The 26,558-nt window shown below is 43.1% G+C and overlaps 1 protein-coding gene and 1 long non-coding RNA gene across 6 annotated transcripts in view; one reads left to right on the top strand and one right to left on the bottom strand.

Moving 5' to 3' along the window:
* LOC131509211 (uncharacterized) overlaps positions 1-13,917 on the top strand; it is a 42,786-nt gene extending 28,869 nt beyond the window's left edge. For both annotated transcript variants that reach the window (XR_009260368.1, XR_009260367.1), the window contains exons 2-3: positions 11,461-11,602; positions 12,179-13,917. This is a non-coding gene — a long non-coding RNA (uncharacterized LOC131509211). The remainder of the gene's footprint in view (positions 1-11,460; positions 11,603-12,178) is intronic.
* The window catches only part of CPVL (carboxypeptidase vitellogenic like), a 131,204-nt gene continuing 116,089 nt past the window's right edge, over positions 11,444-26,558 (bottom strand). For 3 of the 4 annotated variants that reach the window (XM_058724732.1, XM_058724735.1, XM_058724731.1), the window contains one exon: positions 11,444-11,581. In XM_058724732.1, the coding sequence (XP_058580715.1) occupies positions 11,477-11,581 (105 nt within the window). In that variant the 3' untranslated portion in view covers positions 11,444-11,476. Of the gene's footprint in view, positions 11,582-13,182; positions 13,780-26,558 lie in introns of those variants that run through there. The other variant, XM_058724733.1, reaches the window with a different exon arrangement.

Here is a 26,558-nt window from a genome sequence, read left to right as displayed (position 1 = left end):
TGATGGCCATCTGCCGTTTCTGGGCAAGGCTGAAAACGTCAGTGCCCTATAGCCTCAGCTCCCCAGATGCTTCCACCCAAAGGCTCTTCCTCTCTGGGGGCTTGCCCCAACATGGCCTCTGCCAGGAACCCACAGAACTTGCTCCTCCCCATAACTGGGGGGATTTCTTTTTCATCTGTTGTTTCCCCACTGTGTTTCTAAACCACTAAGCTTTTCTCAAACTCTGCCCTCCCCTTGGGCCTCTGGCTTTTAGAGAAAGAACAAAAGCCAGAATCCTTCTGCTTCTCATCCTGCCACTTACCTCCTTGAGGCAAAGGATGTGGAGTCTGCTACCTGCTGAAGTGGGGAACCAAAAGGGAGAACTTCAGACAACTCGGACACAAGACAGAAATGCAGGTTGCAGGAGTGGGACAGATAATGCAGAGAAGAACATGATTCCATTGAGACCGGGGTGGAAAGAGTGAAACCCAGGAAAAAGGAAGACTTAAGGCCTCTTGCCCTTGTGACTGAGCCTGGAAGGCTGGGCAGTATTTCATTTCATGCAGTGTGGGGGACAGAGAGAGAAGCATAAGCAAAAGGGAAACAGGTTGTGTATAGCCAACGGCAAATGATCTCATCCAACCAGATGTGTTTGAGCAGTGGGAAAAGAAGTGCCCCAAAAGGTAGGTTGGAGTCATGGTGTGACAGGCCCTCAAAGTCAGGGTGTTTTGACGTTAACTTGAAAGTTACTTGGCAGCCACTGGGTCATAGAGCGAGAAGATGAGAAGGGTGTGTTAGGAAATGAAACGGCAACACTATCGAGGATGGATTGATGGTCGGGGCTGGTGATTGGGAAGGCCAAAGCAGGCAGAGCGTTCCTGTCATCTAGGAGGCAGAAGGAGAAGAGAGATGCTAAAGATACGGAGGGCATAGCACAGGCAGGGTTGACCACTGGTTCAATGTCAAAGGCACCGGAAGGATGGTGATGGCAGGAATGGAGGTGTTCTCTGCAGATGAGGAAAAACCAAGAGCAGCTGCTGGCTCGTGAGGGAAAGGTAACGGGCTGCTCATGTGGAATCTGAGTTTCCACCGTGAAAGTTGGCGCTGGGGGCGGGGCGCTCAGAAGAGCGGTCTTTCCCGTGATGGGAAGGGGATGTGGGTAAGGATGCTGCAGTTGGGGACGAACCCCAGTAAGTTTGCTGGGGTTGGGGACGAAAACCAAGGGATCCGGTGTCGGCATTGCTTTGATTGTCTCAGTATAGACGGAGGCAAGGCTGTTTGCTGAGAGTGAGGGGAGCGGTCCCTGGGTCACACTGGAGCTTGAATGTGGACACCATTTGAAACAGCTGCACCGGGGAACATAAAATGAGTCCGTTCCCAAGAAACAAAAGGGCAGACCCACGCAGCGTCAAGTTTTCTCTCCTTAAATACAGAATCCTGGTGGTTTTATGAAATCTGTCCGATCAGACGCGAGAAGAAATGGCCTTTAAATCATATATCTAGCTTGAGGCATATTTTAATTATATCATTCTCCGTGTTTTCTGCTCTCTTCCTTATACGTTGTAGACCATCCATTAGAGATTGCTTTTTTAGGAATCTATCAAGGTGCCAGAATCCCCCAGCATAATAAACCTGGAAAAGTAGCACCTACTCACGGCCAGCATTCCCGACTCCCGTGCTCTCTTGCCCGGTGTTGAACTTCTTTTCCCAGAGAAGCTCATCTTCGCCTGCCCTCAGGCAGATGGCAGGGGTGGGATGGGGTGGGGAGAGCTCATCACAAAGACCCGTGGTACTTCGGGCTTCAAGGTCACTGTTGTATCTGCAACTAGAGCAGGTGAGAAAGGGGAAGCTGAAAATCCACTTCACGCGGGGGTGGGCACTGCGTGCTGCCCTCTGGTGGTTCAGGAAGCCATCTCTCTGTTTACCGCCTTTTGTCTTTTCCACGCCTCCCTTGTCTCTCCAGATCTGATCTTTGTTTTTATGTGGTGGTACCTCTATTGGGGATTTAGGGACTTGTATGAAGTGAGATGTAGGAAAGAACAACGCAGACCTCTCTGCATTCTTAGCCTTACTGATATGGTCTTCACTAAAAGACGATCCCGTGAGAACTATGGGACGAGTATTAAAACACCCGATTTCAACTTTCATACCTGGACATATCCTAATAACATAGGATTATTGAATCCTTTTTCTCATCTTTGTAGTATTTCCAAGTTGGATATGTGGCTATCAACTCTTTTTACTCTGCTCCAGCCCAAGGGGGATAAAAAAAATCCACTGAAGAGCTGGAAATCACAGAACATTTGCAATCATATGCTCCCTGGGCTGGAGCTTTTTTTTTTTTTTTTTTTTTTTCTTCTCTCTGACTACCCGGGAAGGGAAGAAATGATCTAGAACCAGTGCTATGTGGAGCTTGGTTTACTTATGAGGCCAAAAGGGAATTGCATTTCTCACTATGTAAGAAACTGGAACTTAAGGACCCATTCTTAGGTTCTAGCCCAACAAATGTGATGATTTTTTCAGGGGCAGACAGGACATATTTGAGGGAGCTGTGCCTTAGTAGAGTTCCCTTTTCCTCTGTCCCTCACAGCCCAGGAAAGTACATGCTGGTGAAATTTCACCCTGAACAAACTACCTCATTTGACCAAACGAGATCTTTGTCCACTACTCCCTCCAGCTTGTCTAAGATCCGCTTCAATTTTCTTGTGCAACATCACTCCGAGCCTTTTTTTTTTTTTTTTTTCTAAATAGAATCGGCATATTTGTTCACTTTTGTTTATTTTTGCTCCAAAGCCTTTGGCATTTCCCTCCAGTGAGTCACACTATGGGACCATTTCAAAATCATCTCCGTACAGGATATGTCTCTTCTCAGGAGAGGTGGGAAATGGGTAAATGACAGCCTGTCCCAAGATGTTACTGTATAGTGTGTGGGGATTTTCTTTTCTTTTTATTTATTTTGAAGTTTACTTATTTTGAGAGAGAGAGCTCAAGGAGTGGAAGGGCAGAGAGAGCGAGAGAGAGAATCCCAAGCAGGCTTCTCACTGTCAGTGTAGGACCCGTAACGGGGCTCGAACTTGCAAATCACGAGATCATGACCTAAGCCAAAATCAAGAGTCAGATGCTTAAGTGACCGAGCCACCCAGGTGCCTTATTTATTGATTGATTGATTGATTTTAGCAGGCTCCATGGAGTTGGAGCCTAACATGGGGCTTGAACTCACAACCCTAAGATTAAGGCCTGAGCTGAGATCAAGAGTCAGCCACTTAACTGACTGAGAGACCCAGGCACCCCTGTGTGTGGGGATTTTAATAAAGTAGTCCTCTCGCTTGCCACCAAAGCCACGTGACAAGTGGGCTTGTAAGGAACAGTCTTCTAGGTCTTTCCCTGATTCCATAGAGACAAGATGGGAAAACTACAGCATGGTTGTTAGGGGTTTATTCCTATCAGTTGATTATGGGAATCGGCCCGTTTACTTCCTCCATTACAAGAGTTTAGATGAGAATTCGGATTTTGCAACAAAATACAGGATACAGGTAAGAGGAGAGAAGGCAGAAGCAGGGAATGCTTGGACTCTCACCATCCCGGGGGCACCTAGACTTCTTCTTCAGGCCTTCGTCGGTGCTACTTACCCTTTGCCTCTGGAAAGCCTCCAGCCTTCCTCCCCACTCCTCAGTTTGGAAAACTCCTTCTTCCCAGAAGTCATTAGTCACTCTCTATTCTTTGCTCTCAAAGGGCTTTGTACTTTCCTCTAGTAGAGTACTTGGCACTCTGGGATTATGGTCATTTATGCAGTGGTCGCCCGTCTTCCCTTCACATGGCCCCCTGTCCCCCAGTTCGAGGGGCAGAGGAGTGGGCCAAATTTGTCTCCGTATCTTCACCACCCAGAAAAGGTCCTGTTGTATAGAAGGTTTAATATGATACATCCTAATATAAGATGGCAAGCATGTATGGGCCAGGGATTCAGGGGGAATTTCTGTTCGTAATGCTGGCGTAGGTAATCTGGGTTTTCCTAATCTCTTCAGACAATGCCCCTCTTCTCCTGTCCTCAGTTCTCTTAGCCTCTTATTTCCCTTTTCTCCTTCGATTCATGTAAGAAAATATAAAGTATCAGCAAAAGTTAATAGACGTACATGTAAATGTTGATTATAAATATGCATTGGGATAGTAGGAAAATTACCACCCTGTATTCCCACTACACGTCAAAATGTAGAGGCTGGCTTTAATCTTGCTACTGAGCTTTGACTTCTGCATGTGGTGGACATTTTTTGGCTCTTGGCTTCCCAGCATCCAGGCCCCCTATCTTCCAGTAACAACACCCTGGGTTGTTTTTTTTTTTTGGGGGGGGGCGTGTAATTGTCTACCCCCATTGAGTGTGGCCTTGGTGGTACTGAGTTCGAGGTGGCCCGCTCTCCTTTGGCCTGGGAAGAGTTACCAGTAGTCCTTACTGCGTAGTGTGAGGTTGGGGAGAGGATGCTTTTACTTAATTTTTGCAATGAGCAATTTGAAAACTAAAGACTTAAGAAAAGTAATTCTGTTTGCCCCCAAGATCTGGCCAGATGCAATGAATTCTCCTGTTAAATCCATTTGAACAGCAACCACAGCCCTGGTCTCTCCTACTCAAATGCACAGGGCCCAGGGGAATACGCAGAGAGCACAGCATCACACTCCTCAAGTTGCCAAAAATCCCTTTAAAATGATTGAACAGATGTCTTTTCTTGGGGTCGAACGGATATCCATCACAAACGGCCTGCTTTCCATTCCAGGCTGGTCGTCTTAGGGGCAACAAAATCAATCACTCTCAGGTTTGTTTCCTGGATGTTTCTTAAACCTTTGGAATTATACTAGCAATAACCATTACAGGATGCAGGAAAACTAAACGCATCTGTGCAGGTCGCTGTATTTCATCCCAGGGTACAAACTTCCTGTGTGATGGTGGTGTGGAGGCAAGCCTCCCTCCACTGGGCATCCTTGCAGCAGGGGCTCAGCATGGAGTAGCTTCTGAGTTTAGAACCAGAAGATTAAATGGCATGAAGACCGATATAGCCATGGCTCATATAGCATCAGCAGTAAGAGGAGGCGGGGGGTCTTGTCAGAATGCACGAGAAGAAAGGAAGAGGACATTGGACTTTCCAAAATAAATGGGGGCTCAAGTCAAGTAGTCTGTCACGGGATCTGTGCTTGGTTTCTGGCCTTATCTGCCACGTTTCTGGTGGCAAGAGGAAAGATGATTTAAGCATTGCATATAAATAAATAATTATTTGTAATTTATTATTTATTAAAGCTCTTAGTACTTTTCAAAGAATTGTGATTCAAGTGTCCATGAATTCCTAGTGGGTGGAGCAGATACCGTATCTAAACGTTTCCAAGAATCTGGCTTATGCAACTTTCAAAATAAAGCGCATTTTTAACGAAGGCGCACACCGCTTGACCCCACATGGGTCACTGACACTTACCTGTCCCTATAATCAGGTGCGAAAGCACTTGGGGATCAGGAGGCAGCGTGTCTCCTCCGTGGAGAGATGATGGGATTGGAGGAGAGACACCCGGGTTTGAACCTGGGCTGGCCCTGCCACGGGTTGTAGCAAGGCGGCAAGTCTCTTTTTATCAATGAGGGGCCATGACCTCATCTGTCGAATGGGAAAACCATCTCCCTGGTGATATCTTGTGAACATCTGGTGCATTTTAAGGGCTTAGACAGGATAGCTGTTATTATTACCTCTGATTTCACAGAATTAGGTATGTCCAGCTAGAGCAAACCCCTCTTGTGCCATGTGGGAACAACTCCTCGGTGGTCAAGGCTGAGCCTTGCAGACCAGCCCGTGGGCTTCCTCAGAGGCAAGCCCATTGCAGCAGAAGTGACTTTCCGTCTCCTGACAATGGCAGTCCGAGGTCACATCAACTCACTCCCACTCCACCCCTCAGCACAGGGCAGCAATAGCTTTCAGCAAGCCTTCCTGGCCCCAACCCCACTGCTTTCTGCACCGTGGGGGCGGGGAGGGCAGTGCTGAATCGGTTCCTAATTCCAGGCTCTGTAGAATTCCAACTCCCTCTGATCTCAGCCAACACATGGCCAGTCTCCCTCTTTTGCTTCCTCTAACCCCTCCTTCTGACGAATTTCTGGCACCCTTATCATCCCACTGTCAGGTTGTCCGGGAAACACCCCTGGGATTTTGCTGAGCAGATTTAGTCCATCGGGGCCTATCCCAGGGCTCTGCCTCCATAGCAAAATGAACCAGAGGGCAGTTCTTTCTGAGATTCTGGGGCCAGTTATACATACACACATACTATATATTTTATATGTATATAAATTCTATAATGTGTATATAGTATATATCGTGTATATATATATATATATATACATCATAAGCAGAAAACTGTATAAAAATCCTAAGTCTTCCTCCCCCCCACCACCAACACCCCGTCCTTCCTTCATTACTGCTACTAGTCTCTTATTTATCTTCCCAGAGACACCAATCCTTTACAAAACTTGTTTCTTTCCCTCCCTTCCTCTTTCTCTTATTTGTTTATTTAATTTCCCTTCCTTTCTTATAAATGAAAGCATAGTGTATTGTTACATGCTTTGCTTTTTTAATTTAACAAAATAGGTATGGGGCGCCCGGGTGGCTCAGCACGTTAAGCGTCCGACTCTTGATTTTGGCTCAGGTCCTGATCTCAGGGTTAGATTCCTGGGTTTGAGCTCCGCCTTGGGCTCTGAGCTGATAGCGGAGCTGGCCTGGGATTCTCTTTTGCGCGCGTGCGTGCTCTCTCTCAAAATAAATACATAAACTTCCAAAAAAATCGGTACATAGTTTAACATACTTTGTTACATGTGGACTCTTTCTGTCCTCTCAAACAGTGCTCTTCCAAAGATACATAAGGATTTGTCACTCCATCATTTAAAAGTTGCTGAAGGTTGGGGCGCCTGGGTGGCTCAGTCGGTTAAGCGTCCAACTTCGGCTCAGGTCACGATCTCGCGGTATGTGAGTTCAAGCCCCGCGTCGGGCTCTGTGCTGACTGCTCAGAGCCTGGAGCCTGTTTCAGATTCTGTGTCTCCCTCTCTTTCTGAACCTCCCCCGTTCGTGCTCTGTCTCTCTCTGTCTCAAAAATAAATAAACGTTAAAAAAAAAATTAAAAAAAAAAGTTGCTGAAGGCATAGCAAAAAAATAATTATTCATTCATTTATAGTCATGCCATGACTGTAATAACATTTACCTTATAAAATAGTAATCAACATAGAAACGTTAAAATGATAAAGATGAAATTTTGCATCCTTCATTTTTAAAAACCGTATTTGATTTTTAGTAGCACAAGTATTTTTACTTTCTAAAATATCACTGCTAATATATTTTTAAATAGGATCAATGTGTTGAATATGCTTTGTCATATTTGAAAAATCTAGGGTCACCCTTTTGTGATACAGCAATTCAAAGTCTGGTTATATGTTCAGTTTACTTTGACACTTGGTTTCAAAGTCCATCAGAGCTGAAGGAGACACTTTACAAATGGAGACACATAGATCCAGATGCAAGAAATACCTCATTGGATAAACTTTATTAGCTCCCCAAACTCATTTTTTAATCCTACCTATCCTTTATTCAAAGATGTTTGTTGAAATTTTCTTTGATGTAAGGTTTTTTTTTTTTCCCTTGTAATGTGCCACACAAAGTAGATGGAAACATTTCCAAACATCTGTTTTCAAAACGTTCTTGCCATAGTTTGACTTTCTTTTGAAAAGAAATGACTTTCTCGGGGCGCCTGGGTGGCTCAGTCGGTTGAGCGTCTGACTTCGGCTCTGGTCATGATCTCACAGTTCGTGGGTCAAAGCCCAACAACGGGCTCTGTGCTGACAGCTCAGAGCCTGGAGCCTGCTTCAGATTCTGTGTCTCCCTCTGTCTCTGCCCCTCCCCTGCTCGTGCATGACCTCTCTCTCTCTCTTGCTGTCTCTGTCTCAAAAATAAATATTTAAAAAAAATAAAAAAAAAAAAAGAAATGACTTTCTCAGTAATTGTTGATATGTCACTTCTACCATGAAAAGACAGATTGTATGTTTACTCTTTATTGATTTGTGTGTGTGTTGACCTTAAAAAAATATCTGCTAGACGACATACTAACAATAGCCACTTGCCATGACAGAAAATGACAGCTAGTCTATGACACTTGCCTGTTTGTCAAAGAAAGAATGCACAACTCGTTCCCGGGTCCTACAGCTCTTTAAATACACTGCCATGAGATGACCAGTAGGGTATGAGAGGCGTACCAGGCCATTCCCCATCGAATGGCAAAGCCCTATAAAGATCCCACTCTTTGAAGGCTTTGTTTTTATGAAATGAATCCCATGGATAGTATCATATCTGCATGGAACTTGTAATTGGCAATACGCTGGACCCAGCACCACGAGAAGGTCCCTCACCTCTCCTCCCTATAGCGCCCTCTCTGTGTGGAAGTTGCTCGAAGTAATGGCAGCCATGTGGGACATCAGACCGTCTCATGTTTGGACCAAGAGGGGGCATCTTAATGGATTGTCTTGAATGTCCCACGGAGAGTGTGTACCCCACCCAAAGGTTCTCTTATACAAAGGACTCTCTCCAAGTGAATTCAAAACCTTGTTTTCCTTTAGTCTCCGAACTACTCTTCTCTCCCTTCTTTTGAAGTAAAATACCTGCCAGATTTAGTCTCTATAATACTGTACCCTCAGGGGAGTTGGCTCGGGTTGCTCTGGGAAGACCTGGCAGGTCGTCCCCCAGTACTCCCCACTATCCTATGCCTGGGGCAGGGAGACACTAAAAACGACTGCACCTACAACTTCTATTTATTGAGCTATTATTTTGTGTTGGTCCCTCTGCTGTTCTAGAAATGCTGTCGATTCTCTTTGTTCACTCTAGTTATCTTCTATAACATCTCCCCAGATACTGAATTAGTGAATTCTAAATCATTGATCCAGGGGGACATACAGGATGTGGCTCCTACTAGCCTCTGGTCACATTTCTGTCAACCAATTAATCCACAACCTTGTTTTACGTGTGTTTCTGCTGAAAGAAACCTCATAAAATAGATATTCTTGCTTGATTAATATTGAACTCATGGCCAACAGCACTATAACTCATGATTGAATGAAGAATACCTAACAGACATACTTTCTCCACAAGGCACACCACAGCCTTCTTGCACCGAGGGAACACTACATGGTATTTCAGTACTGTGTGTAGGAACCCTTTTGAATGGCAAAAGCACCAACAAAAAGCACAAAAGTGCAAAAAAAAAAAAAAAAAACCAAGGAAAACAAAAAACACATGGCACTAAACAGACTACAAAAAGAACACCTGTTTGGCCGTAACTGAGAACATGCACGTTGGGCAACTCAAATTGTTCATCGCTTGGTACGTGTTCGTGAATGACCACAAAAGTGAGCAACTATTGGTTTTGGGGTTACAGATACATTTTAGTGAACAGGCCATACGAACGTGGCATCTATGAATAATGAAGATTCACTATATCATCTCATGGTACCCTTGTGAAATGGACACTAGTACAATGACGTGTGAACTGAAAGGAACCTCAGCAATCTCTTCGGGCTGCCTCCTTTGGGACTTGGCAAAGCGAGGACAGTGAGGTGACATACCCAGAAATGTCCACTGCAGGTGTGACACGCATGGCACTTTCCCAGCCACAGTTGGTACCCTCTCCACTGCATATTTTTGGGACCAAATGCAACAATGTAAATGGCAGGTGGGGCCACATGCAAAACTCTATTCTCTGCAATAATTAAAATCTGTTTTTGATCAGAATGTTTGATTTGACGACTCCTCCTACATGGGCACAAGAAAATATATATATATATATTTTTTAAATTTTTTTTAATGTTTATTTCTGACAGAGAGACAGAGCATGAGTGGGGGAGGGGCAGAGAGACACACACACACACACACACACACACACAGAATCCAAAGCAGGCTCCAGGCTCTGAGCTGTCAGCACAGAGCCCGACGCGGGGCTCAAACTCACAGACCTCGAGATCATGACCTGAGCTGAAGCCGGACGTTCAACTGACTGAGCCACCCAGGCGCCCCGGAAATATATCTATTAAAAAAAAAAAAAAAAAGGAAGATCACGAACCTGAATGAAATCAGGCACAGAATGAGAAGTTGAAAAGACCCAAAATATTTGCAGCAAGAATAGGTTTTGACTTTTTAAATTCAGTTCTCCAGTGAGCCAATTCATAAATGGGTAATATGAGAGGGAAATGATGTTGAAAAAGCCAAACATGCTGTAGAAAATTAGAGATGAGAGCACATGATGCATAAATAGGAAAGATGTGCCAAGATGGGATATTTTAGCTGGAAAAGTACTAATGTGTGCATATTTATAAATGTATATATTTTGATGCCAGAGTATCTCAAATTTTTTTGAGATTCCAACAATTACACAAAATTAGTTCGTTCTCTATTTGGCTACAAGAAGCACAGAATTTAAAATCCAAATTGAAAACGGCTTATAACTAATGCCTGCAGCCTGCAGGCTGTTTGGTAAATGGGTACACTTGAACCAACAAACTAAAAACCCCCAAAAAGCAAAAAAAAAAAAAAACAAAGAAAAGAAAAGACACAGATTCAGTGTGTCCTTTGAATATGATCCTCTACGTATTGCCAGTTGGTGCATTGTTACTTTTATATGCAAAATTTCTATTTCAAAGAATTCCAAGCCACCTTTCTTGCTAAGACTGTCCACATTCCAAAGTCTTGTCCACCACCATCATGATGGCACCCATTCCTTCGGAGTGATAATGAGATGCTCTTACCCAATACTACTTCTGAAATACTTCCAGGTACATACTATGACAAACTCTGTTGTTACTTACAGAACAAAATGTTGTGACAACTTTACTCCCCTACTGTACTTTGCACATACTCTTAGAAGGAATTTAAAATTCCTATTCAAGACCTCCGCCTTCCATTTATCTGTTTCCATCTGAAACAGTGTCTCCGAATCCATTCTTCCCATCCTTTCAGTTACAAGATACCATTCCTAATCACAGGTAGCATTTTCTTTAAAAAAAATTTTTTTGTTTATTTATTTTTGAGAGAGAGAGAGAGACAGAGACACAGCGTGAGCAGGGGGAGGGCAGAGAGAGACAGAGAGATACAGAATCTGAAGCAGACTCCAGGTTCTGAGCTGTCAGCACAGAGCCCGACATGGGGCTCGAACTCACGAACCGCGAGATCATGACCTGAGCAGAGGTTGGACGCTTAACCGACCGAGCCACCCAGGCGCCCCCGCATAGCATTTTCTTACAGTTAATTTTATAATGAGCCATCTCTCACCCAAAACAGAACCTTACTTCTTTCAAGGATAACTTTTATTGATGAGAAACATTTTAAAGCTATAAAAAGCTATAAAAAGGTACTTTTCTTATTTATACGACATTTTTGGGTTTGGAAGTTTTCTTCTCAAAGATTAAGTCCCCTGACCTTTTTTTGTTTTTAGGACAGCAGCTTATCCATCAATAAGGATCCCATCCTCTCTCAAAAACAAATCGATTGATCATGTCAAAAGATCTCAGCGGCTGGTCGTAGGGTAAAATGTGCCCTCCACCTCGAACAATTACCTTGGAGAAGAAAAGTAAAAGGTAAAAAAAAGTTAGAGAAATGGGTGTTCTACATGAAGGGAAAATTTTAGTTCAGATTAAAGTATTTTTAAAGCTTACATGAAATATGGAACATATTCTATCAATCCAGGCCTTTGGGGCATGCATTAATACAGGGGATATTTGGATTCTCCAAAAAATTAAAACGACAATAAATGGAAGTCTTTGACACCTGAAATGTTAAAAGGCCATCTTTTTGAGTAGCACAGAGTACTTCTTTTCCCCCCACCTTTTATTGTGAAAACTATTCAAACATACAGCACATCTGAAAGAATTTCATAGACTTACCACTTAGGTTCTCTCGTTAACGCCCACGGAACTCATTGCCTCACTGTCCATCTATTAATCCATCTTATCTTTTTTGACACGTTTCAAAGTAAAATGCGGGTATCAGTACACTTCCCCCAGATTTTATGTAAAATTAACACACCCTGAAATGCACTTGTGTTTAATACGGACTCACTGAGTTTGGATGGCACCGTTACCTGTGTCACCTAACAAGATGTAGAACGCATTCTTTTTTTTTTTTTTTAATGTTTTTATTTATTTTTGAGACAGAGAGAGACAGAGCGTGAGCAGGGGAGGAGCAGAGAGACAGGGAGACACAGAATCGGAAGGAGGCTCCAGGCTCCGAGCCGTCAGCCCAGAGCCCGCCGCGGGGCTCGAACTCACAGACCGCGAGATCGTGACCTGAGCTGAGGTCGGACGCCCAACCGACGGAGCCACCCAGGCACCCCGATGTACAACACATTCTTAAACACCTATAGTTAAGGTGAATTCAGACCCTAGTGCTAGGTGCCATACTAATTTAAGAAAGGGGTGGGGGTACTGGTCTTTGTACTCAGAAAGACTGTAGGCTCAGCAGCAAGTGCCCCAAGTAGAGGACCAGGAGAGGCCTTCATGATTCAGTACCAAAAGGGAAAGAACTGACAGTGGGTGTTGGTGGGCCTCCTGCATGGGGGAGTCATTGTAGCCTGAGATATTCTATGGCACATGTGGCAACCGGACAGCGGTCAGTAGTGGATGGAGTGAGGGATCACATTCAGCGCGTTCTAGCTGCTAAGTCACAATCGGCAAGTAAGGACCACTTTGACGAGGCCCTTCGTAGCGTGTTTTACCTGTCTCAATAAGAAGGGAACGGAGGCAGAAAAAGAGTACAAATATATTTACGTAGTGCATTTATTATATTACAAATCCACCCCCAGCCCCCAGCATCTTACAGCCTTGCCATGCGGCCAGTGGGGTCAACATCAGTAGATGAGTTTTGCTTTGCAGCTCACAGCTAGCCAAGGTGTGCAGAGAGATGGTAGAGATCACCATTGACACCAGCCTCGGTGACGGAGTGATACGGAGCTCTTCGGAGGCGTGCCCAAGTCACACAATCGTAACTGAGAGAATAAGCTAGAACCTGGCTTCTGATGCAGACACCAGCGTTTTTATTCAAGTCGCAGTATTTGTACAATCATTCTTCACATTTGAGCCAAGCTTTACAGCTTAGTCACAGAACATTTCACCCATCTCTCAACAGCCCTCTGAGGCAGGTAAGGGAAGCAGACCGCCATTACAGATGTGAGCTAGGACTTAACCCTCACATGCGTTTGGAAACACCTGCCTCATGCAACACTCCATCAGTGGCCGTTTGTCCCTTGCTGCAACGACAATGGAGCCCATCTACCATTTGTGTTCAAGCTTGCATCTGGAAACCCAACATGTCTTGCTTCGTCACAGACTGAAAGTAAACATATGTGTGACATGAGTCCCTGTAGGTGACTCTGGAGGAAAACTTTTGCTGCCCCCACAATCCCAGGCTAGAATTCTCTCCTGTAGATTCCCACCCAAACCTCCAGCCTTGGCAGAAATCTGATGAGTGATTTTGTGCAACTTCAGCTCAGCTGAGGACACTTAAGAAAGTCATGCTTGTGACAAAACCCAGCTGCTGCTTCGACTGGAAATGAATTTGGCAGCAATGGTCCGGAACGGTGGTATGCTGAATCCAAGAGCGAAAAGGTCAGTCTGCCTCCAGGACCAGAGCTGCAGCTAATGGGGGGGAGCCTTTACGGCGTGGCTTGGAGTCAGTGTGCAGGAGCAAGACTTGAGGCACAGCAAGCTGTGTGACACTGGACAAGTAATTTACCTGCTCTGAGCCTCAGTTTCCTTAACTGTACAAGAGAGAAGAAAGTATTACCTCTTGGGATAGTTGGGAATTACGTGAGAAATTAATGGAGTAATGTTCATGGAACGCTTAGCACCGTGTCTGGACTGGGATGGAACTCAATAAATATTAGCCATTGTCATTATTTTTCCAATGGTCCTCCCCATTCAAAAGCCAGGATCAAAATGCTTGTATCAAACTACCCTAAAGCCTTGTATTCCTACATTAGCAGCAAGAAATCTGGGTTTGAGGGGGCTGCTGAAAACAGCGGCTCTCAAACGTGACTGTGCCCCAAGATGCTTGAGCTTCTTAAGACAGATTGCTGAGCCCCAACCCCTAGACTTTCCAGCTCTGAAGGTCCAGGGCAGGGCCTGATGCTTCTAACAATTCCAAGGTAATGCTGATGCCGTTGGTCCAAAGACTACTCTTTGAGAACCACTGTTTAGAAAACCTTTTTTCCATTCTGTGACAAACCGGGCAATTCTCTATTTATATCAATAGAGAATGCAAACAGAAATTAACACCTAGGGGCGCCTGGGTGGCGCAGTCGGTTAAGCGTCCGACTTCAGCCAGGTCACGATCTCGCGTTCCGTGAGTTCGAGCCCCGCGTCAGGCTCTGGGCTGATGGCTCGGAGCCTGGAGCCTGCTTCCGATTCTGTGTCTCCCTCTCTCTCTGCCCCTCCCCCGTTCATGCTCTGTCTCTCTCTGTCCCAAAAATAAATAAAAAACGTTGAAAAAAAAATTAAAAAAAAAAAAGAAAAGAAATTAACACCTAGTCATGATCTTACCTTAGTGTATTTCTTCCTCATCATCTGCCCTCTTGGTATTTACACACACACACACACACACACACACACACACTTCTATGACCATGATAATCAAATGGTGAAGAAGAGACTGGGTTGGGTGTTAACAATTCTTATTCTCAGTAACCTGCATGACCCCCCAGCCTGGGAGCAAATCACATCATAAACGGTGCCATGAAGATTGGAAGGAAAAACTCATTTAGGAACAAGGTCGTTTTCGCATGTCACAAAATTTTCAAAGTATATTCCCTAGCAGATTAATATAGAGCATTTTACTGATGTTAACTTCAAAAATAAATTTATGAGTGCCAGAAAAAAACCAAAAGATAAATTTTTGAGTGCCAAAAAAAATCACTCTGTTGTTTATAGCCAAGCTGCTCACCACTCACAAATCAAGGGCACAAACCACGCCACGGTTTTTAGAGGTGTGTAACAAAATGCGACAAGGCCATGATTCCATATTTAAATGTGACAAGATTAATCCCAAGGCTCCCTGGGTAGAATTGGTCTCAGCAACAGAAACTGTGTATGTTGGGTGTTTCCACACGAGAGCTGAAACCTCTAAACTCATGTATTCCAGATGTTCCAGGGGGTCACAAATGTGTCATGAATCTTAAAAGGGTTATGCAAACACTTTCAAGCTTCATTCCACTTTAATTTTTAGAGAAGGATATAATTCTCCCTGGAACCAGAAACACGGACCTGACCGTAAAGGTTTCCCGGTTGTGCTTTTATAGGTGACAAGGTATCGTGGGAAATTCACAGTGGGCGTGTTGATGTGGGTGTATCAGGGGAGACTTCGTGGGAGCCTTGGAGCAGATATCTGGACAGACGATGCTGGCTGGGGTGGGGGAGGGACCACACCCAGAGGAAACTGCTCTTGCAAACACAGAGGAGTGCGAAAGTGCACAGACACCCCACAGCCCACGAGCGGTTCCGCACATGAACTGTCAGCACAGAGCCCAACGCGGGGCTCGGGCTCACAAACCACAAGATCATGACCTGAGCTGAGGTCTGACACCCGACCAACTGAGCCACCCAGGCGCCCCACCCTGGTAACCATTTTTAAATGGACAGTAGCATTTAGTGCATTCACAATGTTGTGCAACCGTCACCACTATCTTGTTGCAGAATGTTTTCATCCCCCCAAAGGGAACCTGATTATCCATTAGCTATTTCTTCCCATTCTCCTCTCCCTGCCAGCCCCTGGCAATCACTAGGCTGCCTTCTGTCTCTATGGAGTTGCCTCTTCTGGACATGTCTTAAAGGGTTTTAAACAGGGTAGTGAGTGATATGCTCAGATTTGCATTATGGAAAGATGACTTCTTGTGTATTGAGGGGGCTGATTTAGAAGGAAATGATACTGAGGCAGGGAGGCAAATTTGGAGACCAGCTGTCCAGGTGAGAGAGGATGTGGGCACACGGGAGAAATGGGGAGGAGGGGAAGGAGAAGAGGAATGTCAGGCTGGAACCAACAAAATCAGTGACTAATCAGACATAAAGGTAAAGTGAAAGCATCCCCCAGCACATACACACATCGCCCCATTTCAGGCTTCTGTCCCAGCTTTGCAAAGGGAGATGCTATTAACCAAGAAAGAAGAAAAAGAGGTGAGTTTGGGAAGCAAGCAATGTGGGATAGATTTATAAATCTCTTTTTTCACTACAGGACGATGCAAACCTGGAAGAGAATCTTGCTTGTTATGGTTTCTGATTTATACTAGAGTTGTTTTATTATTTTTACCTTATTTCATATTTACAAAATCTTAACCTTGCAGACCGTAACCATGAGCAGAAATGGAATAAATAGGCCCTGAAAGAAAAAAATATACTAAAAACAAAAGGTACTTGGGAATGAGAATAAAAAAACAAGCCACAGCTTGTTATCAAAACCAACAACGATAACCCTTCCCCTAAAAAAAAGAAAAAAAAAAAAAAGCAGAGGTCAAAGTTAAGAGTTGCTCCCAAAACACCCCGGGAAAACTTGAGATTTACCAGTGTACATGTCTAGTGTAGCAATGGATTATTGAATGCAACGGGGAAAGGTGCTTTAGCTGACCGAAATGTAGCCATCACAATGGAACACATCCTTGTATCCAATACATAGCTTTGATGCTATTGACAGTTCCCTAAGGGCCTCCTAGATATACCATCTCACTTAATCAGTTACAACAATATCATAATTTAGGATTTCCACTTAAAAAATTTTTTTTAATGTTTATTTATTCTTGAGGTGGGAGGAAGGAGCAGAGAGAGAAGGAGACACAGAATCCAAAGCAGGCTCCAGGCTCTAAGCTGTCAGCACAGAGCCCGACGCGGGGCTCAAACCCACAAGCCGTGAGATCATGACCTGAGCCGAAGTCAGATGCTTAACCGACTGAGCCACCCAGGCACCCCAAGATGTCCACTCTTGACCATGATGCAATAGCATGTGTCAAACCAACCCCACCCCACAAGAACACCAAAAGCCGAATTAAAAAGAAAAGAACGCTGGGGCGCCTGGGTGGCTCAGTCTGTTAAGTGTCCGACTTCGGCTCAGGTCATGATCTCACAGTTCATGGATTCAAGCCCCGCATTGGGCTCTGTGCTGACAGCTCAGAGCCTGGAGCCTGTCTTCGGATTCTGTGTCTCCCTCTTTGTTTCTGTCCCTCCCGTTGTTTCTCTCTCTCTTAAAAATAAATAAAACATTAAAAAAAAAAAAGCAAAAACACTGTTTGAAAAGTATCAGAAAGCAACAAGGGCTTGAGAGGCCAAGACCATGGAGAAAAGAGAATCGCAGAGAAGTGAACCTAACATTTTGTGCTGCTTTTCTCTCTGAGAAACTCACCAATGCCTAAGCTTCTCTTGCCAAGAAGCCAAAAAAAAGAAAAAAAAAAAAAGTGACAGATAAAAGGATGAAAAGCGAAGCAAGGCTTAGGGTGTCTGGGAGACCAAAAACTAGAAAGAAAGAAAACCCCAAAGAAACAAAAGATGCGATTTGAAATTGCAGGCTTGTCATGGAGGTGAACATCACAGGCTTTCTGTTAGACCCATCAAAGACAAGGTTAGCCCTCCAAAACCTGAACTCTAGCACCCACTCACCATGTGAGCCCCTGACTGAAGCCAGATGATCCGCCCCTGTACTAACTGGCTTTCAGAAAAAAATTAAAGGCTTTTTTGAAGAAAGATAACATCATTTTTCATACATTTTGTCCAGCATTCAAGAAAACATGGTAGGCATGGCAAAAGATAAGATCAAAGGTCCAGAGACCAAGGGAAAAAGCAGACGACAGAAAGAGACCACAGGGATCCAGATACTGGAGTTATCAGGTATAGATTTTAAAACAACCATAACCAAATTATTTAAGAAGTTATGGAAAACACGGAGGAAAGAAAAAAAAAAAGACGAGATGACAAAATATTTAACTATGTTTAACTGGAGTCCTGGAATAAGAAGAGAAGGAAGGAACAGTACAAAAGAAATAGTAAAGTTTAGAGACCGTGAGTAAAAAAACTCTCCAAAATTGGCAAAAGTCAACAAGCCACAGCTTTGAGGAGCTCTATGAAACTACGTGGGAAAAATCCAAAGAAAACTGACCACATCTGGGCACACAACGGTAAACTGTTAACACCAAAGACAGAGAGAAAATCTTAAAAGTTGCCAGACAAAGAAATCGCACTTTCAATAACTTCAAAGAAACAAGAAAGCTGACTAGTTAACGGAAACAATGGGAGCTAGAAGACTGTGAAATCCTATCTTTGAAGTTAGAAAAGAAAACAGCTACAACCTAGAATGTCTATGTAAATGACCGCATACAGATATTTTCAAGGAAAGAAAAAACTGGAAAAAGGTCTTGCCGGCAGGTGTGTGAAGAAAGGTTTGAAGATTGTTCTTAATGGAAACATGCAAACACGGAGGGGAATGAAAAGCAACTGAGAATCTACATGTGTACATAAAAATAAATGAATGGCAATAATAATAATGTCTCGTGGAGTACAAACCACATAGAAGTTAAAAAAAACAAAACAAAAAAGACAACAGTTGCACAAAAGGTGGCACAGAGTTAAGGTATTTTCAGGTATTTGCATATCTGGCAAATGATAAATGCACTGATTCAAAGCCAACTTTCTGTTTGTTTTTTTTTTAAAATTAATTATTTATTTATTTATTATTTTAATGTTTTACTTATTTTTGAGAGAGAGAGAGACAGAGCGTGAACAGGGAAGGGGCAGAGAGAGAGGGAGACACAGACTCTGAAGCAGGCTCCAGGCTCTGAGCTGTCAGCACAGAGCCGGATGCAGGGCTCAACTCACAAACCGCGAGATCATGATCTGAGCCGAAGTCGGACACTTAACTGACTAAGCCCCTTTTTATTATTTTTTTAAAATTTAAATCCAAGTTAGTTAACATCCAGTGTAATAATTGTCTCAGGAATAGAATTTAGTAAACACCCAGTGCTCATCTCCAAAGTGCCCTCATTAATACCCATCACCTATCTAGCCCATCACACTACCCAACTCCCCTCCAGCAGCCCTCAGTTTGTTCTCTGTATTTAAGAGTCTCTTATGGTTTGCCTCCATCTCTGTTTTTATCTTATTTTTCCTTCCCTTCCCCTATGTTCATCTGTTTTGTTTTTTAAAGACCACATGTGAGTGAAATCATATGATATCAAAGTCAACTTTCTTAAATCCACAGGTGTGTTGTAATCTCTAAGGACATGGTCAAAGGATGGATAATATCCCTACATTTATTGTAGCATTATCTACAATAGCCAAGTTATGGAAATAGCTCAAGTGTCCATCGACAGACGGATGGATAAAGAAGATGTGGTATATATATGCAGTGGAATATTACTCAGCCATAAAGAAAGAATGAAATTTTGCCATTTGCAATGACATGGATGGAGCTAGAGACTATAATGTTAAAGTAAAATAAGTTAGAGAAAGACAAATACCAGATGATTTCACTCATATATGGAATTTAGGAAACAGAACATATGAACAAAGAAAAGAGAGAGAGAGAGAGAGAGAAACCAAGAAAGAGACTCTTAACTATAGAAAACAAACTGATGGTAACAGAGGGGACATGGGTGGGGGATGGGTGAAGTAGGTGAAAGGGATTAAAAGTACACTTATCATGATGAGCTCTGAGTTATGGATAGAATTGTTGAATCATTATATTGTACACCTGAAGCTAATATACTATTATATGTTAACTATCCTAGAATTAAAATTTAAAAATTAATACAAAATAAAATTAAAGGAGAGATGATAAAACAATGTATTATTAACAAGGTAATAGTGTTTTTTAAAAAAGACATTTTGTCTCCAAAGGAAAAGACAAGATAGAAGGATAAGAATAAATGGCAGAGACCTTTCTGTGTAACGTGAAGAACAGACTCCTGACAATCAGGGAGGCTTTAAATGAGAAGAAATCTGGTGATCAAGTCATACCCCCCCATCTTTTTAGAGAGGCACAAAATGAATGCCTCAGAGATGAAGGCCCTTCAATCACATCTCTTAGCCTAATCTCACCAAACCAAATCAGTTAGATGTTTCAACGTGCTATGAATGTCTCTGATTAAAAAAAAAAAAAAAAGTCATGGAAATTTTCTTTAAATCAGCTCCAAGAATTTCCATGTTAATTTCAGCAATGTTGGTATGAATGACTAAGGTTAGAACCTTCTCCCCCTTGATCATTTTTGTCAGTGGAAAACTAAAGCACAGGACAGTGTAGTAGGAAGCAATTCGGCATAGTGGTCAAAAGCATGAACTCAGGATTCAGCAGATCTGGATTTGAGTCCAGCCCCTTGACTTTGGCACAGGGACTTAACTGCTTCAATTTTCTCATCTGTAAAAATGAAGGCAAAAATTAGGGTGACCAGTTGTCCCAGTCTGCCCTGACCTGAGGGATTCCTGGGAATATGGGATCTTCAAAGTGCTAAAGTTGAAAAAGGGTCAGGCAAACTAGGATAGTCTGTTACTCTAAGAATATCTAACTTTTTGTACGGGTTCAAAGAGATGCATATTAAACACTGCACAGCACTCAGTTGGTAAATACATATTAAGCTTGTACCGTGTGCCGTACAGACATATATCAACACTCAAGCAATGGTCATCAGACTATTATCTCCTTTTTTATCGTCAGAGGAGTATGTTTTCCCTTTAAGAGTGGAGTAAGATCAGAAGTTACAACACTAATAAATATAAAATGTAGTACTATACTTGTTCAGAAGAAGAATTATATTGTTCAGGAGGGAGAAAAATTCTCTTCCAGGCTTTCTTTATTTCCATGCTATGAATCCTTCCTTCCCACGGGAAAGGTCCCAATTAAAGTAAGAAAGCAGATTGAATGTGAGCTCAAACTTCTGTCAATATGCTTGACTTAACTGTCTAGAGTGAATTTTATCCCTTAAACCTGCCAACATCATGATCCGTCCCATCCTTTCCCTCCACCCCCTATTACCACTTGCAATGCCAAACACCCTCTTCTCCCCACATAGAAATGTCAAGCAAGCAAGACCTCACTTGTCTTAGCAGAATGGCAAAAAACCATTCTGTCTGTTTTTATCCCCTTTGAAGAACTCACTTTACAACCTAGGATTTGATGCAGTTAAAAAAAGCAATCGAAACTTCACTTCCTCCATGTCCAGTTTTATATGTGAAATCCACAAGAGGGTAAAGAGCACAAAATCCAGTTCATTAATTACTCGTACTCAATATCTAGCTTTGAGTACAAACTACAAACTACAAACTGTTTGTAGTTTTCTTTGGGAGGAGAGAAGGGGGGAGCCAGGGAGCAGAGGGCAGACGTTACGGCAGCAAATGCTCTTTGCTGGGGGTGTATCGAGTACATAGAGCCCGACTCGCTGCCTTCTGGGGAACAGGGAGACAAGAGCCAGCCAGCCCGCTAAAGGTTGACCTCCTACAAACATCAGTGCAGGGAGGCTCTAGCATTGTGTGCTGGAGCTCTGGCACTGGCTCAGGACAGCCGATTGTGTCTACTGCTGCCCAACTCCACGTTCAGTGGTGTTATATTGGTAGCCTGAAATCAACCACAGTGGAATATTTACACCACGAAAATGCGCAAACACTACAGATCAATGTCTCCCCGCTCTCCCAAGCCAGTTTACCTTCCGACCACTGGTTCTCTGACATCTTGGCTCTCCTGGGGAAAGATGAAACATTAGAGCATTCTTTCTGTGTCCCAAAATAAATAAAGGAAATATCCACTCAAATCAATAAATTATAAGGTCTAAAACATCTCTGAGATCTTGGCTTAGGAAATCAGATGGGCAGGGTTTCAAATATTTGCAGAAAGATGAGAAGGTCCTGCTGCCTGCTTCCAGTCCTGACTACCCCCACTGAGTTCTAGTATAATAGGAATAAGAGTTTCAAGACCACACCACAGCATTCATGGATGCCTCTGTTTGTAGGAGAGCCCTTGCGACACCCCAAAGCTGGTCCGTTTGGGACAACTACTGACTAGAAAGGGTATCTAGATTCCACTGTGTTCCTGACCCACAGCCTAAGGGGACCCCAGACCCAAAAATGTCCCCAGGAATTGAGGATATGGGACACGCCAATGATCACAACATTTTCGTGATGTTATTGGTTGAAATAAAACAAGGCACATGGTTTTCACTAGCAAACCAAAGACTGTGCAAGGCACAGGTAGTGCCTTTGGTCCAGTTGATGATGTGGCGGTTTCTTAACACAACTTTATTTCATTCTTGCCCTTTTCTCGGCCCCACTCCACCCTCCACCTTGTTTATTTTTTGGCTCTGTTTAACATTTCCACAAGCAATTTTGTGGATCTGGTTACACTTCAAATTGAAACACAAAATGTTGCCATTTAAAAAGCAACCCCAGTTCCCTTTGTTCCTCAAATATCATTAAGTTTTAAAACCTATTCTCCATGTGTGGATAATACTTTAAATGTTAGTCTTCTTAGTATTTATTCACTTCTCATAATGAAATGGTTCTCTGTTAAATTTCAATAGATATTAAAAACCACTCAACAGCTAAGAGAAAATTATGCATCATTGCCTAGCTGTTATACCTCAGTAAATAGATTTGCTACCCAATTTATATTTTAAATAATACAATAAATTAGCTCCCTGAGTATTAACTAACTGCATATTTGGGTAGCTTAATTTAGAAGCATTCTTTTTATGCTAATCAGCCCTCTCTAATGAAATAGAACCACATGAACTAAGATGACTCTTGGCAAATAATCAGAGTAAAATTGGGAGTCGCTATTGTTTATTATTTCCTTTGTTTTCAGGAAGCAAGCTGTGTGGTTTTCTTGTTTTTCTTTTTTTTAGGAAAAAAAACCCCCAAACACCAAAAACTCAATTTTTTTAAAGGACAGGACATTCTAGTCAGCCACTGAGATAATGAAACTTCTCCAACTCCTCCCATACGTTTATTTCCCAGAATATTTCTCCTTTCTTCTCCTGTGTAACACAGAAAGGAAATCGTCTTCAGCTGACATGAACAGGGCATCCTTTCGTTTGAAGGGAATTGCTTTGAACCATTCATGATCTTAGCACACCTAGTCTATTTCCTAGAAGACACTTGGGTACATGCAATTGGTGAGCAACCACAGCACTCCTTGAGAATTGCATTTTTAACACACACACACACACACACACACACACACACGAATGGGCATGAATATAAGGTAGGGGCCAATTTGATTTTCATTCACTGGACATTTACTGGGTGCTGGGAATGGTGCTAAGGGGTTTGCTACAGAGATAAATGATATCGTATTCTTGTCGTCAAGGAGCTCAGTGTCAAGGAGGGGAGGAAGGCAATTGAGGAGGCAAACTAAAGAGAAACCCCAGTGAGGTACATGCACTAGAAGATGTACATAGAGATGTAGAGCAGGAGGTATTCTGGGAGAAGGAGGGCTTCCTAGAGGTCAATTTATTTATTTATTTACTTATTTATTTATAATTTCTATGTTCGAATGGGGCTCAAACTCATGACAAGATCAAGAGTGGCATACTCTACTGACCGAGCCCCCTAGAGGTAGTTCTCATCCCTGAAAGGCAAATGGGGATTTTCTGGGCAGCCAGAGGAGCAGAAAGGACCTTTCCATGGGAATTGCTGACTAACAAAACAGCAAGGTGGCTCTGGGGAATTATAAGGTGTTTTGTTTTGTTCTTTAGGATTCTCATGGACAAGGAGGGAGGGTGAGAATTCAGGTGGGGGGGAAGAAAGCCCAGGCCAGACTAACCTCTTTACTACCCTATGGAGAGACTTCAGGCTTTATTCTACAGGTAGCGGGGATTCCGTGAGGAGGTTTGAATAAGGGGAAACATGATCAGACTGGCATTTGGAAAAAGCACCGAGAGACGAGTAGAGTGGAGAGGAGGACCACTCTAGCTGGAAGACCAGCTATTGTCAAAGGAAAAAAAAAATTTAAACCACAACTTAAAACACAAGAGTGTTCTTGAATAGCATCTTCTAAAGCCTGTGCCTTTTCTTAAAACACCACAAAGCAAACACAGTTTCGTTTTCGAATATATAAAGTAAGGGAACCATTTTTTTAAAAATGTGCCCAAAAGGCTGTATGGTTTTTTTTTATTGTGTTATATAAAATCAGTGTCTTTCTCGTTAAATAGTTCTTTGCGGTTTCTGTGTCAAGCACTAGGATATGAATCAAGTCAGGCTGCTGAGAGGGATCTATAAAGCAGATGTGGCGAATGCTAGTAATATTTACCAATTACTATTCTTCTTAATTTTCTGGCAAGACACATAGCAAAGCAACTGGCTAAGTCACTTCACCTCCTTCTTGTCTCAGTGGGAAAGTAATGGAAGTGGGGGTATTTTTGATGTGCTGGGAAAAGATTCAGACTCTCCTCCCAATGGTCTAGGTCTTGCCTGCAAATCCATGGCATACATTAAAATATGTTTGCTTTTTTTAAATTTATTACACTTTTTTTAACATTTATTTGAGAATGACTGGGACAGAGCAGGAGTGGGAGAGGGGCAGAGAGAGAAGGAGAGAAGAAACCAAAGCAGGCTCCAGGCTCTGAGCCATCAGTATGGAGCCCGACCCAGGGCTTGAACTCACCAGCTGTGAGATCATGACCTGAGCCGAAGTCGGACACTTAACCGACTGAGCCACCCAGGTGCCCACGTCTACTTTTTTCAGTTGCTTCTTATATTGAGTCATTGCTGGTGAGTTGAAGTGAAAAGGGGCTGAGGAACTTTCTAAAAAAAAAAATTTCTTATTTTTTTTTAAGCTGGATATTTTGGTAGCCAACCTTAGCCCTGGACATCCAGAGAGAAAAATGCATCTGCCTAACCAGAGCAGTGTCAAGATGTGGACACGATGTGTTCACTTCAGCCTTTCACCGTGTGTGGAGGCCTTTCCATTTGATGATAGCCAGAGAAGACGGGAAAGACAGCAAGAGAGAAAGAAGACAAACTGAATGGCAGACGTGAGAAAGGGCATTAAGCTCCCCTTCAACCAAACAAGCCCACGGGAGAGAGGACTAAGAGGAAGTCGAAGAGTTGGTGAGAAAGTGAAATAATCATATCTCTTATACATTACTGGCAAGAATATAATCCGTTTGGAAAACAGTTTGGCGTTATCTGAGGAAGCTGCAGATGCTCAAACCCTGTGAACTCATCAGTGCCACTTCTAGGCATTGTTCTTAGAAAGAAGCTCTTGCACACGGGCACAAGGACATATGTTCAAGAACGTTCACAGCAGCAATGTTTGTAGTAGCAGAAAAGCTGGCAACAACCCATGTGTCCAGCAGCAGAGGAATGGATGAATGGTATAATCATGCCATGGAATACTATGCAGCAATGAAAAAGAAAACAAAGCACAACCGAACCTATTGACATGGATGAATCTCAGAAAGCACTGAACAGCATAACCATGTTATTGCAAAATACATATAGAATAAGTCCTTTTATATCAAATTAAACATGAAAAGAAAAATATTGTTTATGGAGATGCATATCTGTAGTAAAACTTAATTTTTTTATAAAAGGAAAAGGATGGGGCGCCTGGGTGGCGCAGTCGGTTAAGCGTCCGACTTCAGCCAGGTCACGATCTCGCGGTCCGTGAGTTCGAGCCCCGCGTCAGGCTCTGGGCTGATGTCTCGGAGCCTGGAGCCTGTTTCCGATTCTGTGTCTCCCTCTCTCTCTGCCCCTCCCCCGTTCATGCTCTGTCTCTCTCTGTCTCAAAAATAAATAAACGTTAGGGGCGCCTGGGTGGCGCAGTCGGTTAAGCGTCCGACTTCAGCCAGGTCACGATCTCGCGGTCCGTGAGTTCGAGCCCCGCGTCAGGCTCTGGGCTGATGGCTCGGAGCCTGGAGCCTGTTTCCGATTCTGTGTCTCCCGCTCTCTCTGCTCCTCCCCTGTTCATGCTCTGTCTCCCTGTCCCAAAAATAAATAAAAAACGTTGAAAAAAAATAAAAAATAAAAGGAAAAGGATGGGGTGGGGGTGGTGCCTGGGTGGCTCAGTCGGTTGAGCACCTGACTCTTGATTTCAGCTCAGGTCATGATCTCATAGTTCATGGGTTCGAACCCCGTGTCAGGCTCTGTGTTAGCATGAAGCCTGCTTGGAATTCTCGCTCCCTCTCTCTCTGCCCCTACCCTGCTTGTGCTCACTCTCTCTCTCTCAAAAATAAATAAATAAGCTTTAAAAATCTAATAAAAAAAGGAAACGGATGATAAAATCAAAATCCAGGACGGTGGTTTACCTCCAGAGGCAATGAGGGAAGGGAGTGGGATTGGGGAAGGTAAGTTCCTGGTAATGCTGCATTTCTTAAACTGGCTGGTAAGTACAAAGGTGTTCATTCATCATTATTTGTTTTGTCTCACACAAGTGTTATATATACTCTTTGTTTACTCTTCCATTTTTAATTAAAAAAAAAGTAAAGCAAAACCACCTACAGATGCTGGCAAAGTCACAAAAGGGAATCTTTAAAAAATTTAACATGTTCTCTGTCATGCTCTTCTCATCTGTCCAACA

The sequence above is a fragment of the Neofelis nebulosa genome, chromosome 4 (genome assembly GCF_028018385.1).
Source record: "Neofelis nebulosa isolate mNeoNeb1 chromosome 4, mNeoNeb1.pri, whole genome shotgun sequence".
Classification (NCBI taxonomy): Eukaryota; Metazoa; Chordata; class Mammalia; order Carnivora; family Felidae; genus Neofelis; species Neofelis nebulosa.
This window is presented reverse-complemented; position numbering and strand designations above follow the sequence as displayed.